The sequence below is a fragment of the Salmo trutta genome, chromosome 13 (assembly GCF_901001165.1).
Source record: "Salmo trutta chromosome 13, fSalTru1.1, whole genome shotgun sequence".
Taxonomy (NCBI): domain Eukaryota; kingdom Metazoa; phylum Chordata; class Actinopteri; order Salmoniformes; family Salmonidae; genus Salmo; species Salmo trutta.
This window is the reverse complement of record NC_042969.1, coordinates 45,010,320-45,028,942: the sequence shown is the minus strand read 5'-3', so window position 1 is coordinate 45,028,942 and position 18,623 is coordinate 45,010,320. Positions and strand designations below refer to the sequence as shown.

General features: G+C 43.3%; 1 protein-coding gene across 2 annotated transcripts in view; it reads left to right on the top strand.

The window, feature by feature from the left end:
* The first annotated feature begins 4,547 nt into the window (after nt 1–4,547).
* Nucleotides 4,548–18,623, top strand: part of nyap2a (neuronal tyrosine-phosphorylated phosphoinositide-3-kinase adaptor 2a) — a 157,197-nt gene continuing 143,121 nt past the window's right edge. For both annotated transcript variants that reach the window (XM_029772172.1, XM_029772171.1), the window contains exons 1-2: nt 4,548–4,971; nt 18,291–18,523. In XM_029772172.1, the coding sequence (XP_029628032.1) occupies nt 18,321–18,523 (203 nt within the window). In that variant the 5' untranslated portion in view covers nt 4,548–4,971; nt 18,291–18,320. The remainder of the gene's footprint in view (nt 4,972–18,290; nt 18,524–18,623) is intronic.

Here is an 18,623-nt window from a genome sequence, read left to right as displayed (position 1 = left end):
TGGCCACTCCACCACCTCTACCCTGTCTGTCAGCTCTGAACACATGATAACCCTCAATATTAATATCCAAGTCCAGAATGTCCCAAGAGATCCAAGTTTCAGTCAATACCAGAATATCCAGATTTGTCTGCATAGCCCAGATCTTGATGTGATCCACTTTAGGAAGTAAGCTCCTAATGTTCAAATGCATCAACCCAAGACCTTTACGATTTTAAAGTCACCTGGAAACTCCAAATCAAAAAAGTTACATTCAATAGGTGGTTGCAGGCCCTGTCTGATGGTTGATAGTGATATACAGTAATTGGTGTGGCTGTAAGATTGCATAGAACTGCATCCTTTGGTCTATCCCTATTAGTAATAATAAGAAGAAATTGGAATTACTTTTCCAAGGTTAGCACAATAGGGCCTAAAGCTGCAGCCAATGTCAATATGAGGAACTCTCAGAGTAACCAATAATGGAATGTTATAAACTGACTCGGCGTTACTCTGGACCCTGATCTCTCTTTTGAAGAACATATCAAGACTGTTTCAAGAACAGCTTTTTTCCATCTACGTAACATTGCAAAAATCAGAAACTTTCTATCCAAAAATGACACAGAAAAAATTAATCCATGCCTTTCTTAATTCTAGGTTGGACTACTGCAATGCTCTACTTTCCGGCTACCCGGATAAAGCACTAAACAAACTTCAGTTAGTGCTAAATACGGTGCTAGAATCCTGACTAGAACCCCAAAATTTTATCATATTTACTCCAGTGCTAGCCTCCCTACACTGGCTTCCTGTTAAGGCAAGGGCTGATTTCAAGGTTTTACTGCTAACCTACAAAGCATTACATGGGCTTGCTCCTACCTATCTTTCCGATTTGGTCCTGCCGTACATACCTACACGTACGCTACGGTCACAAGACGCGGGCCTCCTAATTGTTCCTAGAATTTCTAAGCAAACAGCTGGAGGCAGGGCTTTCTCCTATAGAGCTCCATTTTTATGGAATAGTCTGCCTACCCATGTGAGAGACGCAGACTCAGTCTCAACCTTTAAGTCTTTACTGAAGACACATCTCTTCAGTAGGTCCTATGATTAAGTGTAGTCTGGCCCAGTGGTGTGAAGGTTAACGGAAAGGCTGGAGCAACGAACCGCCCTTGCTGTCTCTGCCTGGCCGGTTTCCCCTCTTTCCGCTGGGATTCTCTGCCTCTACCCCTATTACGGGGGCTGAGTCACTGGCTTACTGGTGTTCTCCATGCCGTCCCTGGGAGGGGTGCGTCACTTGAGTGGGTTGAGTCACTGACGTGGTCTTCCTGTCTGGGTTGGCGCCCCCCCCTCGGGTTGTGCCATGGCGGAGATCTTTGTGGGCTATACTCAGCCTTGTCCCGGGATGGTATGTTGGTGGTTGGAGATATCCCTCCAGTGGTGTGGAGGCTGTGCTTTGGCAAAGTGGGTGGGGTTATATCCTACCTGTTTGGCCCTGTCCGGTGGTTTCATCGGATGGGGCCACAGTGTCTCCTGACCCCTCCTGTCTCTGCCTCCAGTATTTATGCTGCAGTAGCTGATGTGTCGGGGGGCTAGGGTCAGTCTGTCACATCTGGAGTATTTCTCTTGTCTTTTCCAGTGTCCTGTGTGAATTTAAATATGCTTTCTCTAATTCTCTCTTTCTCTCTTTCTTTCTTTCTCTCTCTCGGAGGACCTGAGCCCTAGGACCATGCTTCAGGACTACCTGGCTTGATGACTCCTTGCTGTCCCCAGTTCACCTGGCCGTGCTGCTGCTCCAGTTCCAACTGTTCTGCCTGCAGCTATGGAACCCTGACCTGTTCACCGGACGTGCTACCTGTCCCAGCCCTGCCGTTCCAGACCTGCTGGAACCCTGACCTGTTCACCGGACGTGCTACCTGTCCCAGACCTGCTGTTTTCAACTCTCTAGAGACAGCAGGAGCGGTAGAGATACTCTCAAAGATCGGCTATGAAAAACCCAACTGACACTTACTCTTGTGTTACTGACTTGTTGCACCCTCGACAACTACTATGATTATTATTATTTGACCATGCTGGTCATTTATGAACGTTTGAACATCTTGGCCATGTGCTGTTATAATCTCCACCCGGCACAGCCAGAAGAGGACTGACTGGCCACCCCTCATAGCCTGGTTCCTCTCTAGGTTTCTTCCTAGGTTTTGGCCTTTCTAGGGAGTTTTTCCTAGCCACCGTGCTTCTACACCTGCATTGCTTGCTGTTTGGGGTTTTAGGCTGGGTTTCTGTACAGCACTTTGAGATATCAGCTGATGTAAGAAGGGCTATATAAATACATTTGATTTGTTTTGAGCCAGCTGCAGCTTTGCTATGTCTTTTATTTTGCTGCACCTGACCATATTACCGGACAGTAGATGCGACAAGATCAAAGCCGGGTAGGAAGGTTGCCAACAAATCGTGACTAGGGTTGCAAAGGGAAGGTTATTCAGGAAACTTTAAAAGTTTACCAGTAAACTAACAGAATTTTGGTAACTTTTAAGGATTTTTAGGAATTTCATCAGATGACAACTAGTGGCCTTTTTGGGTCCTTCAGATTCTCACAGGTGTCTGTAATTACCTTTGGCCCTCTGTGAGGCCTTATCACATGTAAAATATATAACACAATCAAATAAGAAGATTTTATAATAAAACATTTAATGACAAAGCTGTACAATATCATCCTAAATATAAACCATCAACTTAGTGAATGCAATTGGTGTTTAATATGAGGGCATCAGCGTTATATTCTTAATTGTATTTTTTTTACACACTTCTATTTATTTTAATATGTCAATATGTCTATGTTTTCAGTGTTTGGCACCAAACTGGTGGCAGGTGTGAAGAAAGTCATTATTTTGAAGAGTTGCAGATTTAATTGAAAGTGATGCCATTGTTGACTAGATGTTTTTTAAATTAATTATGCTATTTTCACTTGAACCATATGGTCTATCCAATAGAAACTCATGGACCACATAGACATATATAAAATATGAATACAATATATGAATATATATTTTTGAAGTTATTCAAGTATAAATTATAAAAATTAACAGATTGTCATAGATTACCAAAATTACAGAGAATTCTAGTAACTTTGGTAAATTACTTGCTTCATCACACTCTAGCAACTCCTTGTGGCGGGCCGGGTGCCTGCAGGCTGACTGGATTAAGCGAGCGGGTGTTAAGAAATGCATTGGAAAGAGGACAGGTACTGAAGGAACAACTTTCTCTATCAATGAACAACATCCCGACAAAGTCATGGATAGGATGCATGTAATGTTCGGAGATCAAACCCTTCCCCACCTCAAATAACCCTTTTGGAATCCTTTCCCTTACAAAGAACCCTCGAAGAACCCTGTTTTATTTTGACTTTTGCAGTGACTTTTTCAAAATTAAAATGCACTGGATTAGTGTTTGGCGAGTGCCAACCACTTTCCGTGCATTCTGCAAGTGTGATTGTCTATTCAAACAATTTGAAAGTAAATGCTACAGCACACTTCTATGGAAAATACAACACTGTAGCCTGCTCTACCCATACTGTCAAATAATTTGAATAGGGTACTGATCTATTTACTTTCTAGCATGTTTGGCTATTAAATGAGTGATGGAGAAATAGTAGCCTAATATTTGTTGTGTAGCAGGAAAAAAACAGTCATGTCATAAAAGGAGAGACAAGTCCTGCAATATGATAATGATTTCGGCCTATATAATAAAAGTTAAAGAAACATATTAGGCTACATGCTGCTATGCAATCTCCTTACCAACGGCAAATGCATCTGTTTTTACATTAGGCCTACGTTTTAATGTTTTCATTAGCCTACCATTATTATAATTCCAATATAATTGATCAACCACGAGAAGTTGTGCATACGCATGGTCTGAGATGTGCATGGAGATACGCACACTTTCCGGTCAAGTTCCAAATTGATAAATACTAACTTTTGTTGGAAAACTAATTATCTGGAGAGAGGGATGAGACAGAACATAAGGCAGCGTGGAAGAGATACTGCATTGTGGGGGTAGATCGAAGGAGTTGCAGGCAGTTGCGAGCCAGTGAGGAGCAGGGGAGGAGATTGAAGTAGAAGGAATGGGAAGTATAGATTAGCACACTTGTTCTTCATCTGTGTTGTGGTTTACCACTCAGAATCAGGGATTAATTCACAGCCGCTCTGCCACTCTGTGCTTGTCAGGCTGCCTGTGAGGCTACTACTGTATCATCATGTGAGGCAGCTGGAATGTGATAGAGAGCCAGACTGCCAAGGCGGTGACACCATCACCGGGGAGGGAGAGTTGCCCTGGACCAATTCTGCTTCTGATCGCTGCCTCCTGCACCTAGCCTTCTCAGTTTGTTTTGTTGTGTTGCGTGTGTGTGTGTTTGTGTATGTGAGAGAACAGTGTGTGTCTGTGTGGATATGTGTGTGTGTGTGACACAGAGAGAACCACAGCCGCAGCGGAGGAAGGAGGAGCCAAGCAACCAGGGAGGGAGCTGGATGCTCGTGGGTTGCCGTGACAGCACCACAGCCTGCTGTTTCTAGTGACGACTGATGCAAGAATGTGTGTCTGAACTGTTCTAGGGAGGGGGAACCAGCGGCTGTCTGTGTCCAGCCCAGCTTGCAGTGTCCTGGGCGCCCCTTCTGTGCCTGTCTATCTGTCCGTCACAGAGGTTGGAGGTGGCCCTTGCTTTTTCACAACGCGGTACTCAGTCACTTGAAGATGGTCATCCTCCTCCTCCTCTTCCTCCTCATGCGTCCCTGTGATCTCCAACAGAAACAGCAGCACTACCGGGCTCTCTCCTCTGTCATGCTCTGTACCACTGGGGGCTCAATGGTGCTAAGCTCCGGGTGATCCTGCTTACCTGCAGCTCAGACCCCTCTCCTCCCTCCTAGCCTGTGTGGTGGACAGGACTGAACCCCCACTAGTGTGGTCAACCTCTAGGTTACCTTGGTCTGACCCCAGCACTACCCAGCCACTGTAAGTATCATTCCGCTTTGCCTGCTACACTATCCTGCTTTTATTCTGTTTTCCGGTTCCGCTTCAGCGTCTGCCTATGGATCTGTTTCAATGCTCTACTGTCAACATTGATTGTCTATAGAATGTAGTCTACCTACTTTGAGCTATATGTTGTTGGTAGGATACAGTATATGTCAATAGGGAAAGACAGTCCTCAAAAACCCACTAGGAGTATACAGTAAGCCCATTATATTGTACATACTGTCTATCCATATTGTTATTTGTATTCACACTATTTGTTATTGTCAGTTGTATACACAGTCTATGTCCATTGTATCTGTATTGGTGGTGCACAGCTCACCACAAACCACTGCAGATATAACATTTCACGCTTCCCGTCTCTGAGGCGGAACAAATGTGTCTCAAACAATGAATTAGGAACTCCCTTTTCTGCATTATGTCACCCTCCACCGTGAGATGCTGTTGCCTGGCAACGACCGGGCTCGCTCTGTATTCCATTTTTAGAATGCAGCTGTGACTCCATCAGGAGAGCAAGGAGTGGGGGGGGGGGTGGATTAGGAGAATTGGGCCAAGGATTAGAGGAGAAAGAGGGACAAGCGGGACAAGCGGAGAGAAAGAGAGAGCGGGTAAGTGAGAGAGTGGGTAAGTGAGAGTGCAGGGAATGACAAAGGAGAAAAGAGATCGATTAACTCCTTTTACATTCTGCACCTTGATTTATTCACACCCATGTGCACGGACACACACACACATACCTTCCCCCTCACCACATGCAAGAAAACTCATCCTCCAATCCCTATAAATACAAACAAAAATACACACTCCCACCCCATCAGCTATGTATCGGTGTGTGCATTTGTGTGTGTGGGCGGGGGGGGGGGGGGGCAAGTCTGGGCTAGCAGCAGATTAGCCTGTTAGCCTGCTAGCTATGTAGAGTCTTGCAATGGGCTACACACAGCTTGCCTGGAAGAGGCTATGCTATCACCAGCTGGCTGAGGTCTGTACCACTCCCCCATTGTCTGTGTTCGAGAGCATCAAAACCATGATGTATCATTGATAAATTGTCACTGACTGACAAATAAATAAAATAACATTTTGGAGTTATTTATGATAAAAAAGGCGATTTGTAGATCAGTCAGTCTCGACTCAACTTTAATGTCGGCTGCAATGTTAAAAGTGCCCAGTATCTCTGGCAACTGTTACTCTGAGCGAGAGGTTACTCATCCAATCAGATCTCTCTGTGGTCTCTGGTGTGGCTAATAGGATCTCAACAACCTGCCCAAATTCACCCAAAATGCACTTCAACCAACATAGGCTCACAAAAAAACTCTTTATGAGATATATAAACCTTATTTTGACAGGGATGTCATACTGAGACTAGGGTCTCTTTTGCAGATGAGCCCTGCATAGATACATCAAACACACACAATATACAAAATGACAAAAAATATTAAGAAAAACAGACACATTTATCAACATAGTGGTCTCTGATCATTACTCTGAACTGACCAAGGGGGACCAGAACATCTCATTTCAAAGAGCTCTGTAAGGTGTTCCACATGGGCGCAAAAAAACTAGAAGCAGCTTTACCCAACTCTGTGGAGACTGAAGGGGCATCCAGTGTTATCCAAGCCTGTGTAACGGCCGTCGTTAGAGAAAGACCAAGGTGCAGCGGAGGATGTGTTCATCTTGAATGAATTTTAATACAAAAAGAGAACACTTGACAAAATAAACAAAATTACAGCCGACAGTTCTGTCAGGTACTAACAACGAAACAGAAAGCACTAAACAGAAACAATCACCCACAAAAACCCAAAGGAAAAACAGGCTACTTATGTGTGACTCCCAATCAGCAACAACGAAGAGCCAAGAAGCTCAAGGAACGGTCAGAGAGGGTACTTCCTGTTTGGAATCTTCTCAGGTTTTTGCCTGCCATTTGAGTTCTGTTATCCTGTTAGGGCTAGGGGGCAGTATTTACACGGCCGGATAAAAAACGTACCCGATTTAATCTGATTACTACTCCTGCCCAGTAACTAGAATATGCATATAATTATTGGCTTTGGATAGAAAACAGCCTAAAGTTTCTAAAACTGTGGGAATGGTGTCTGTGAGTACAACAGAACTCATATGGCAGGCAAAAACCTGAGAAGATTCCATGCAAGGAAGTGTCCTGTCTGACAAGTTGTTGTTCTTCTTGCCTCTGTTTATTGAAGACTGAGGATCTTTGCTGTAACGTGACACTTCCTACGGCTCCCATAGGCTCTCAGAGCCCGGGAAAAAGCTGAACGATATCGACGCAGCCCCAGGCTGAAACACATTATTGCTTTTGACAAGTGGCCGATCAGAGGACAATGGGCTTAGGCGCGTGCCCGAGTCGACCCCATGCTTTATTTTCTTTCGTCTGTTTACCTAATTGCAGATTCCCGGTCAGAATATTATCGTTTTTTTTACGAGAAAAATGGCATAAAAATTGATTTTAAACAGCGGTTGACATGCTTCGAAGTACGGTAATGGAATATTTAGAATTTTTTTGTCACGAAATGCGCCGTGCTCGTAACCTTCCATAAAAGTCAGACTTTATTTATTTCTGTAAAAGAAACCAACCTTGATCTTCAACTTCTTCACCAGCTCAGTGACATGTTTTTTAAATGGTCGTTTGTCAACAAGCCAGATACCACGATATTTGAAGGATGGAACTCGTTAAATGTGTGTATCGTTCAAACCACTACCCCACTGGGCACACCACGTCATTTCAGTGTGGAAATGTGGGTAATATTTGATTGAGAAGTTGATCAATGAGATTTCAACGTTTATTCACCCACTCAAAAAGATAGCCAAAAGTGTGCTGAATTCCCAATCTGTTATTAAACCTCTTAGGGCTCGCGAATCGCTAGTGGGACACTTGTCGACAACATCCAGTGAAATTGGAGCGCGCCAAATTCAAATTACAAAATCGTAATATTAAACATTCATGAACATACAAGTGTCTTATATCATTTAAAAGCTTAACTTCTTGTTAACCTCTCTGGGGTAGGGGGCAGTATTTTGACGTTTGGATGACAAACGTGCCCAAAGTAAACTGCCTGTTACTCAGGCCCAGAAGATAGGATATGCATATGCATGGTAGTATTGGATAGAAAACACTCTAAAGTTTCCAAAACTGTTCAAATAATGTCTGTGAGTATAACAGAAAATCCATCCAGGAAGTGGGATTTTTTTGTTGTGAGTGGGTTTTCCATTGACAGCCTATTGAGTATCTAATGGGTTAGGGCCCAGATAGCAGTTCCTATGGCTTCCACTAGATGTCAGGAGTCTTTAGACATGGTTTAAGGCTTGTTTTCTGAAAAATGAAGAATGACACCTTTCTGTCAGTGGACTGGGCAATCATGCAGTACTGGTTTGCGCACGTGACCGTATGCGCGCCCTTCGTTGTTTTTCCTTTGTATTGACAATGCTATTGTCCGGTTGAAATATTATCGATTATTTAGATAATTGACAACCTGAGGATTAATTATAAACATCGTTTGACATGTTTCAATGAACTTTACCGGTACTATTAGGATGTATTCATCTGAATGTTTTGACCGCCTTTGAGCCAATGGATTACGGAACAAAACGCGCCAACAAAACAGAGTTTTTGGGATATAAAGAGGGAGTTTATCGAAACAAAACAACCATTTATTGTGTACATTTTACATTTTACATTTTAGTATTTTGTTGGGACTCTTGTGATTGCAACCAGATGAATATCTTCAAAGGTAAGTGACTTATTTTATCACTATTTCTGACTTCCGTGACTCCTCTACTTGGTTGAAAAATGTTTGTATGCTTTTGGAAGTGGGGCGCTGTCCTCAGATAATCGCATGGTATGCTTTCGCCGTAAAGTATTTTTAAAATCTGACACAGCGGCTGGATTAACAAGAAGTTAAGCTTTTAACTGATGTATTACACTTGTATCTTCATGAATGTTTAATATTACGAATAATGTAATTTGAATTTGGCGCTCTGCAATTTCACCGGATGTTGGCCAGGTGGGACGCTAGAGAGGTTAATCCAACTGTGTTGTCAGATTTCAGAAAGGCTTTATGGCGAAAGCATACCATGCGATTATCTGAGGACAGTGCCCCACATCAAAATACTTTTTCAACCAGCACAGGCTTTACAAAATCACAAATAGCGATTAAATAAATCACTTACCTTTGAAGATCTTCCTCTGTTTTCAATCCCAAGGGTCCCAGCTACAAATTAATGTTAGTTTTTTTGATAAAGTTCTTCATATCTAAAAAAGTCTGTTTTGTTTGTGCCATTGACTTCAGTAATCCACTCCTTCAACATGTATAAACAGGAATCCAAAAGGTTTGCAGTAAACTTCGTCCAAACAAGTCAAACAATGTTTCTATTCAATCCTAAGGTACCCTAATATGTAAATAATTGATAATATTTCAGACGGAAAGAACGGTGTTCAATAGGAAAGGAAAATAACGAAGAGCGTGCACTCATTCACACGTGCCAAAAGCCTACTTTTCCTGTTGAGCTCACTTTGGAAAAGCTACTATTACTTGTTAGTTTTCTAACAAGCCTAAAACCCTGTAAAAAGACTGTTGATGTCAAACGCTGTTTAAAATCAATTTTTATGCAATTTTTCTCGTAAAAAAGCGATAATATTCCGACCGGGAGTCGTTCTTTTCGTTCAAAGACAGAGAAAGTAAAATGGACTAGTCATTTAGCAGACGCTCTTATCCAGAGCGACTTACAGTAGTGAATGCATACATTTCATACAATTTCATACATATCATACATTTTTTTTTTCTGTGCTGGCCCCCCAAGGGAATTGAACCCACAACCCTGGTGTTGCAAACACCATGCTCTACCAACTGAGCTACAGGGAAGGCTTCTCAGATCGACCACTTACCAAATGCGCTACTGTTTTTCAGCCAGAGACTGGAGAGTCATCATTCAACGTTCTGGCGCCTTCTGAGAGCCTATGGGAGCCGTAGAAAATGTCACGTTACAGCAGAGATCCTTTGTTTTGGATAGAGATAACAAAGAAGGCCAAGAAATGGTCAGAGAGGGCGCTTCCTGTTTGGAATCTTCTCAGGTTTTGGCCTGCCATATGAGTTCTGTTATACTCACAGACACCATTCAAACAGTTTTAGAAACTTTAGGGTGTTTTCTATCCAAATCAAACAATTATATGCATATTCTAGTTACTGGGCAGGAGTAGTAACCAGATTAAATCGGGTACGTTTTTTATCCGGAAGTGCAAATACTGCCCCCTATCCCCAACAGGTTAACAGTTTTAGAAACTTCAAAGTGTTTTCTATCAAATTCTACCAATTATATGCATATCCTAGCTTCTGGGCCTGAGTAACAGGCAGTTTACTTTGGGCACATCAGTCAGGCCGAAATTCAGTATACCGCCCCCTAGCTTTAAATCAAATAAAATGTTATTTGTCACTTGCGCTGAATACAACCTTACCGTGAAATGCTTACTTACAAGTCCGTAACCAACAATGCAGTACAAGAAAGAGTTAATTGATAAATAATTGCAAAATAAACTAAAGTAAAAAACAAAATAGAAAGTAACACAATAAGATGTGCGGATGTACAGGTTAGTCGAGGTAATTTGTACATGTAGGTAGGGGTAAAGTGACTATGCATACATAATAAACAGTGAGTAGCAGCAATGTAAAACCAAAGTGTGTGTGTGTGTGGGGGGGGTCAATGTAAATTGTCCGGGTGGCCATTTTGAATAGTTGTTCAGCGCAGTCTTATGGCTTTTGGACCTAGACTTGGCACTCCGGTACCGCTTGCCACACGGTAACAGAGAGGACAGTCTATGACTTGGGTCACTGGAGTCTTTGACCATTTTTTGGGCCTTCCTTGGACACAGCCTAGTATATAGGTCCTGGATGCCAGGAAGCTTGGCCCCAGTGATGTATTGGGCCTTACGCACTACCCTCTGTTGTGCCTAACGACTGGATGCTCTCGACGGTGCAGCTGTAGAACTTTGAGGATCTGGGGACCCATGCCAAATCTTTTCAGTCTCCTGAGGGGGAAAAGGTGTTGTCGTGCCCAACTGTCTTGGTGTGTTTGGACCATGATAGTTTGTTGGCGATGTGGACACCAAGGAACTTGAACCTCTCAACCCGCACTACTACAGCCTCAACAGTGTTAATGAGGGCGTGTTCGGCCCTCCTTTTCACGTAGTCCACGGTCATCTCCTTTGCTTTGCTCACATTGAGGGAGAGGTTGTTGTCCTGGTACCACACTGCCAAGTCTCTGACCTCCTCCCTATAGGCTGTCTCGTCATTGTTGGTGATCAGGTCTACCACTGTTGTGTCATCAGCAAATTTAATGATGGTGTTGCTTGGCCACGCAGTAACGGGTTAACAGGGAGTACAGGAGGGGACTAAGCACGCACCCCTGAAGGGCCCTGGGGTTGAGGAACAGTATGGCAGATGGGTTGTTGCCTACCCTTACCATCTGGGGGCGGCCCGTCAGGAAGTCCTTGATCCAGTTGCAGAGGGAGGTGTTTAGTCCCAGGGTCCTTAGCTTAGTGATGAGCTTTGCAGGCACAATGGTGTGAACGCTGAGCTGTAGTCAATGAACAGCATTCTCACATAGGTGTTCCTTTTGTCCAGGTGGGAAAGGGCAGTGTAGAGTGCGATTTAAATTGCGTCATCTGTAGATCTGTTGGGGCGGCATTGCGAATTGGAGTGGGTCTAGGGTTTCTGGGATGATGGTGTTGATGTGATCCATGACCAACCTTTCATAGCACTCCATCGCGACCAACGTGTGCTACCGGGTGCCATTAGTCATTTAGGCAGATTACCTTTGCCTTCTTGGGCACAGGGACTATGGTGGTCTGCTTCATACATGTACAGTTGAAGTCGGAAGTTTACATACACTTAGGTTGGAGTCATTATAACTCATTTTTCAACCATTCCACAAATTTCTTGTTAACAAACTATAGTTTTGGCAAGTCGATTAGGACATCTACTTTGTGCATTACTAAGTTGACTGTGCCTTTATACAGCTTGGAAAATTCAAGATAATGATTTTATGGCTTTAGAACCTTCTGATAGGCTAATTGACATAATTTGAGTCAATTGGAGGTGTACCTGTGGATGTACTTCAAGGCCTACCTTCAAACTCAGTACCTCTTTGCTTGACAACAGGGGAAAATCAAAAGAAATCAGCCAAGCCTCAAAAAAAGATTGTAGACCTACACAAGTCTGGTTCATCCTTCGGACCAATTTTCAAACGCCTGAAGGTGCCACGTTCATCTGTACAAACAATAGTACGCAAGTATAAACACCATAGGACCACGCAGCCATCATACCGCTCTGGATGGAGACGCGTTCTGTCTCCCAGAGATAAATGTACTTTGGTGCAAAAAGTGCAAATCAATTCCAGAACACCATCAAACGACCTTGTGAAGATGCTGGAGGAAACAGGTATAAATGTATCTATATCCACAGTAAAACGAGTCCTATATTAACAATACCTGAAAGGCCGCTCAGCAAGGAAGAAGCCACTGCTCCAAACCACCTTAAACAAGCCAGACTACGGTTTGCAACTGCACGTGAGGACAAAGATCGTACTTTTTGGAGAAATGTCCTCTGGTCTGATGAAACAAAAATAGAACTGTTTGGCCATAATGACCATTGTTAGGTTTGGAGGAAAAAGGGGGAGACTTGCAAGCCGTAAACACCATCCCAACCGTGAAGCACCGGGGTGGCAGCATCATGTTGTGGGGGTGCTTTGCTGCAGGAGGGACTGGTGAACTCACAAAATAGATGGCATCCTGAGGAACGAAAATGATGTGGATATATTGAAGCAACATCTCAAGACATCAGTCAGGAAGTTAAAGCTTGGGTCTTCCAACTGGACAATGACCCCAAGCATACTTCCAAAGTTGTGGCAAAATGGCTTAAGGACAACAAAGTCAAGGTATTGGTGTGGCCATCACAAAGCCCTGACCTCAAACCTATAGAAAAAGCGCGTGGGCAGAACTGAAAAAGCGTGTGTGAGTAAGGAGGTCTACAAACCTGACTCAGTTACATCAGCTCTGTCAGGAGGAGTGGGCAGAATTCACCCAACTTACTCTGGGAACCTTATGGAAGGCTAGCTGAAATGTTTGACTCAAGTTAAACAATTTAAAGGCAATGCTACCAATTACTAATTGAGTGTATGTAAACTTCCGACTTCAACTGTAGGTATTACAGACTCGGTTAGAGAGATGTTGGAAATATCAGTGAAGACACTTGCCACACATCTGCTGCGGAAACTGTGATCACACAGTCATCCGGAACAGCTGGTGCTCTCATGAATGCTTCAGTGTTGCTTGCCTCGAAGCGAGCATAAAAGGCATTTAACTTGTCTGGTAGGTTCGCATCACTAGGCAGCTCGCGGCTGGGTTTCCTTTTGTAGTCTTATAGTTTGCAAGCCCTGACACATCCGACGAGCTTCAGAGCCGGTGTGGTAGGATTCAATCTTAGTAATGTATTGATGGTTTGCCTGTTTGATGGTTCATCTGAGGGCATAGAGGGATTTCTTATAAACGTCTGGATTAGTGTCCCATTCCTTGAAAGTGGCAGCTCTAGCCTTTAGCTCGATGTGGATGTTGCCTGTAATCCATGGCTTCTGGTTGGGATATGTACGTACAATCACTGTGGGGATGATGTCGTCGATGCACTTATTGATGAAGCCGATCTCTGAGGTGGTGCACTCCTCAATGCCATTGGATGAATCACGGAACATATTCCAGTCTGTGCTAGCAGAACAGTTCTGTTGTGTGACACTATGCTTTCAACCATCTAAAAGCACAACCAAATTCCAATGGAGAAACATTGTTTGATTTTTGGTTTAATTGATATCTAAATGTGTTATCGATGAGCTCTCAACCATTATAAAAGCACCACAAAGTTCAAATGGTGGTACAATATCAGATATTTTGTATTTATACAGTGCATTCGGAAAATATAGAGAACCCTTTGTTTACATTATAGCCTTGTTCTAAAATTGATTAAATAAAATATTTTCCTCATCAATCTACACATAATATCCCATAATGACAAAGCGAAAACAGGTTTTTAGAAATTTTAGCAAATGCATTACACATAAAAACAGAAGTATCTTATTTACATAAGTATTTAGACCCTTTGCAATTAGACTCGAAGTTTAGCTCTGGTGCATGCTGTTCCATTGATCATCCTTGAGATGTTTACATCTTGATTATAGTCCACCTGTGATAAATTCAATTGATTGGACATGATTTGGAAAGGCACACACCTGTCTATGTAAGGTCCCATAGTTGACAGTGCATGTCAGAGCAAAAACTAAGCCATAAGGTCGAAGGAATTGTCCTTAGAGCTCCGAGACAGAATTGTGTCGATGTAAAGATCTGGGGAAGGGTACCAAAAAATGTCTGCAACATTGAAGGTTCCCAATAACACAGTGGGCTCCATCATTCTTAAATGGAAGAAGTTTGAAACCACCAAGACTCTTCCTAGAGCTGGCCACCCGGTGAAACTGAGCAATCGGGGGAGAAGGGCCTTTGTCAGGGAGCTGACATAGAACCCGCTGGTCACTCTGACAGAGCTCCAAAGTTCCACTGTAGAGATGGGAGAACCTTCCAGAAGGACAAGCATTTCTGCAGTACTCCACCGATCAGGCCTTTATGGTAGAGTTGCCAGACGGAAGCCATTCCTCACTAAAAGGCACATGACAGCCTGCTTGGAGTTTGCCAAAAGGCACCTAAAGGACTCTCAGACCATCGGAAACGATTCTCTGGTCTGATGAAAGCAAGATTGAACTCTTTGGCCTGAATGCCAAGCGTCACATCTGAAAGAAACTTTGCCCAATCCCTACGGTGAAGCATGGTGGTGGCTGCATCGGGCTGTGGGGATGTTTTTCAGTGGCAGAGACTGGGAGACTAGTCAGGTTTGAGGGAAAAATGAACGCAGCAAAGTACAGAGATCCTTGATGAAAACCTGCTCCAGAGCGCTCAGGACCTCAGACTGGGGCGAAGGTTCACCTTCCAACAGGACAACAACCCTAAGAACATTGCCAAGACAATGCAGGAGTGGCTTCGGGACAAGTCTCTGAATGTCCTTGAGAGGCCCAGCCAGAGCCTGCACTTGAACCTGATTGAATCTCTGGAGAGACCTGAAAATAGCTGTGCAGCAAAACTCCCCATCCAACCTGACAGAGCTTGAGAAGATCTGCAGAGAAGAAAGGGAGAAACTTCACAAATACAGGTTTGCCAAGCTTGTAGTGTCATACCCAAGAAGAGTCGAAGCTGTAATCGCTGCCAAAGGTGCTTCAACAAAGTACTGAGTAAAGGGTCTGAATACTGATGTAATTGTTTTTATTTTTAATACATTTTCAAAAATGGCAAAAAAACTGGTTTTGCTTTGTCATTATCGGGTATTGTGTGTATATTGATGAGGAAATACTTTTTTTTGTCCATTTTAAAATAAGGCTATAGCGTACCAAAATGTGGAAAAAGTTAAGGGTCTGAATACATTCCGAACGCACTGATCTCCGCAGACCTACAGTATCTTGATCATGCACGCTTTCTAAGACATTTATAGTTACAGTAGGCTAACCTAAAAATGTGGCCATGGATGTGCTTCTCACTTAAAGGTTGAATAAATACTGTTATATTAGTTTGTAAGATACTCTTTACTTTCGGCTATTTACTGTATTACAATTTTTTTTTAATTATGTCTGGTTGACAACACAACCAAATACTAACATTTAAAGGATATCTAATGCTGGGATAGTTTCATCTAAGTCACTGGTTTAAAAATTGTCTTGTCTATAAATGAATATGTTGGATTCACGTCTCCATCTCAACCAACAATCTAAATTAAAGAATAGTACTAAATCAAGTAAAATTTTAAATACACTTTCGATAAAGTTTGATTGGATTTTGTAATATTCTTGAACTCAGATTTTTGGTTGCGATGGAGATGTGAATCCCACATTTCAATGATTAACTTGAAGATTCAATTTCAGATCAACCAAAGCTTGAAACCCTATGCTTATATGTATTGTCTATTTGTAGTTGAACCCTGGGTTAAATTGAAACAGTTGTTGTTGATAATTTTTCAAATGTTATAGGCCTAAAAAGTATCATTGATGATATATGACTTATAAATTATGGTCACATTTCATTTGCTCTGTTAAACCTACCTTTTGGAATGACTTCAATAGCAACATTGAATATACACTGCTCAAAAAAAGGGAACACTAAAATAACATATCCTAGATCTGAATGAATGAAATAATCTTATTAAATACTTTTTTCTTTACATAGTTGAATGTGCTGACAACAAAATCACACAAAAATAATCAATGGAAATCCAATTTATCAACCCATGGAGGTCTGGACTTGGAGTCACACTAAAAATTAAAGTGGAAAACCACACTACAGGCTGATCCAACTTTGATGTAAAGTCCTTAAAACAAGTCAAAATGAGGCTCAGTAGTGTGTGTGGCCTCCACGTGCCTGTATGACCTCCCTACAACGCCTGGGCATGCTCCTGATGAGGTGGCGGATGGTCTCCTGAGGGATCTCCTCCCAGACCTGGACTAAAGCATCCGCCAACTCCTGGACAGTCTGTGGTGCAACGTGGCGTTGGTGGATGGAGCGAGACATGATGTCCCAGATGTGCTCAATTGGATTCAGGTCTGGGGAACAGGCGGGCCAGTCCATAGCATTAATGCCTTCCTCTTGCAGGAACTGCTGACACACTCCAGCCACATGAGGTCTAGCATTGTCTTGCATTAGGAGGAACCAGGGGCCAACCGCACCAGCATATGGTCTCACAAGGGGCCTGAGGATCTCATCGAGATCCTGGAGGGCTGTGCACATAGAGCACATGGAGGGCTCTGCAGCCCCCCAAAGAAATGCCACCCCACACCATGACTGACCCACCGCCAAACCGGTCATGCTGGGGGATGTTGCAGGCAGCAGAACGTTCTCCACGGCGTCTCCGGACTCTGTCACGTCTGTCACATGTGCTCAGTGTGAACCTGCTTTCATCTGTGAAGAGCACAGGGCGCCAGTGGCGAATTTGCCAATCTTGGTGTTCTCTGGCAAATGCAAAACGTCCTGCACGGTGTTGGGCTGTAAGCACAACCCTCACCTGTGGACGTTGGGCCCTCATACCACCTTCATGGAGTCTGTTTCTGACCGTTTGAGCAGACACATGCACATTTGTGGCCTGCTGGAGTTAATTTTGCAGGGCTCTGGCAGTGCTCCTCCTGCTCCTCCTTGCACAAAGGCGGAGGTAGCGGTCCTGCTGCTGGGTTGTTGCCCTCCTACGGCCTTCTCCACGTCTCCTGATGTACTGGCCTGTCTCCTGGTAGCGCCTCCATGCTCTGGACACTACGCTGACAGACACAGCAAACCTTGTCACAGCTCGCATTGATGTGCCATCCTGGATGAGCTGCACTACCTGAGCCACTTGTGTGGGTTGTAGACTCCGTCTCATGCTACCACTAGAGTGAAAGCACCGCCAGCATGCAAAAGTGACCAAAACATCAGCCAGGAAGCATAGGAACTGAGAAGTGGTCTGTGGTCACCACCTGCAGAACCACTCCTTTATTGGGGGTGTCTTGCTAATTGCCTATAATTTCCACCTGTTGTCTATTCCATTTGCACAACAGCATGTGAAATGTATTGTCAATCAGTGTTGCTTCCTAAGTGGACAGTTTGATTTCACAGAAGTGTGATTGACTTGGAGTTACATTGTGTTGTTTAAGTGTTCCCTTAATTTTTTTGAGCAGTGTATTTAGTTTTTAAGAGGTGTCTCAATAATCGTTCTCACGATAGCACTTTGGTAGTAGTCAGTGACAAATACAAAAGCTAAGTAGGTCAGGCTTGGTTATAACCCTGGTTAACCCTGATACCAATTTAATAGCTGTAGATAAGCTCTCCAGTGGGAGGTGTTGCCCCTGAAAGTGGATATAATGTTGACGATCAGATGTTGTTTCAATGGTTCAAATTCAACATATTATATACAAGATTTGACTGTTGAAAATTGTTTACAATGATGACATAATCCTATGGTTGAAATGTCACCCTCAAAACAACAGTTTACGTTGATGACTTTATTCAAATCCAATGTATTTTCCACATAGATTCCACGTCACACTACGTTGACAAATATTTGTGCCCAGTGGGACTTTGCATGTCATTTGCCTGGTCAACATCGGTATACATCAGACGTCATTACTATTGACTTGACCCCCTTATCGTGTAACTCAGCCCTGTCTGTGTCTCTACCCTATCCCTCTACTTGCAGTGCTTTCTGCTCCACTGCCAGTGAAAAACAATGACTTCTCAAGAGGAGGAAGCATCGTTCAGCAGGTTCTTCCAGTATGTGGAGGACAGTGGACTCAGGGCCTATGACGGACTGGTCATCCAGAATGCCTCTGACATCGCCCGTGAAAGCGACCGCGTCCGGAAAGAGACCAACTGGGCCTACCTTCAGGAGAAACACGATAAGAAGAGACGACAGGAAGAAGCCATAAAGAGGTAAGACAAATAGCTCCTGCGCATGCACACAAATACGAACTAAGACACGTCATATGTATAAAACCTGTGTGAAATGATGGGGGTTCTATTCCCAGCACTT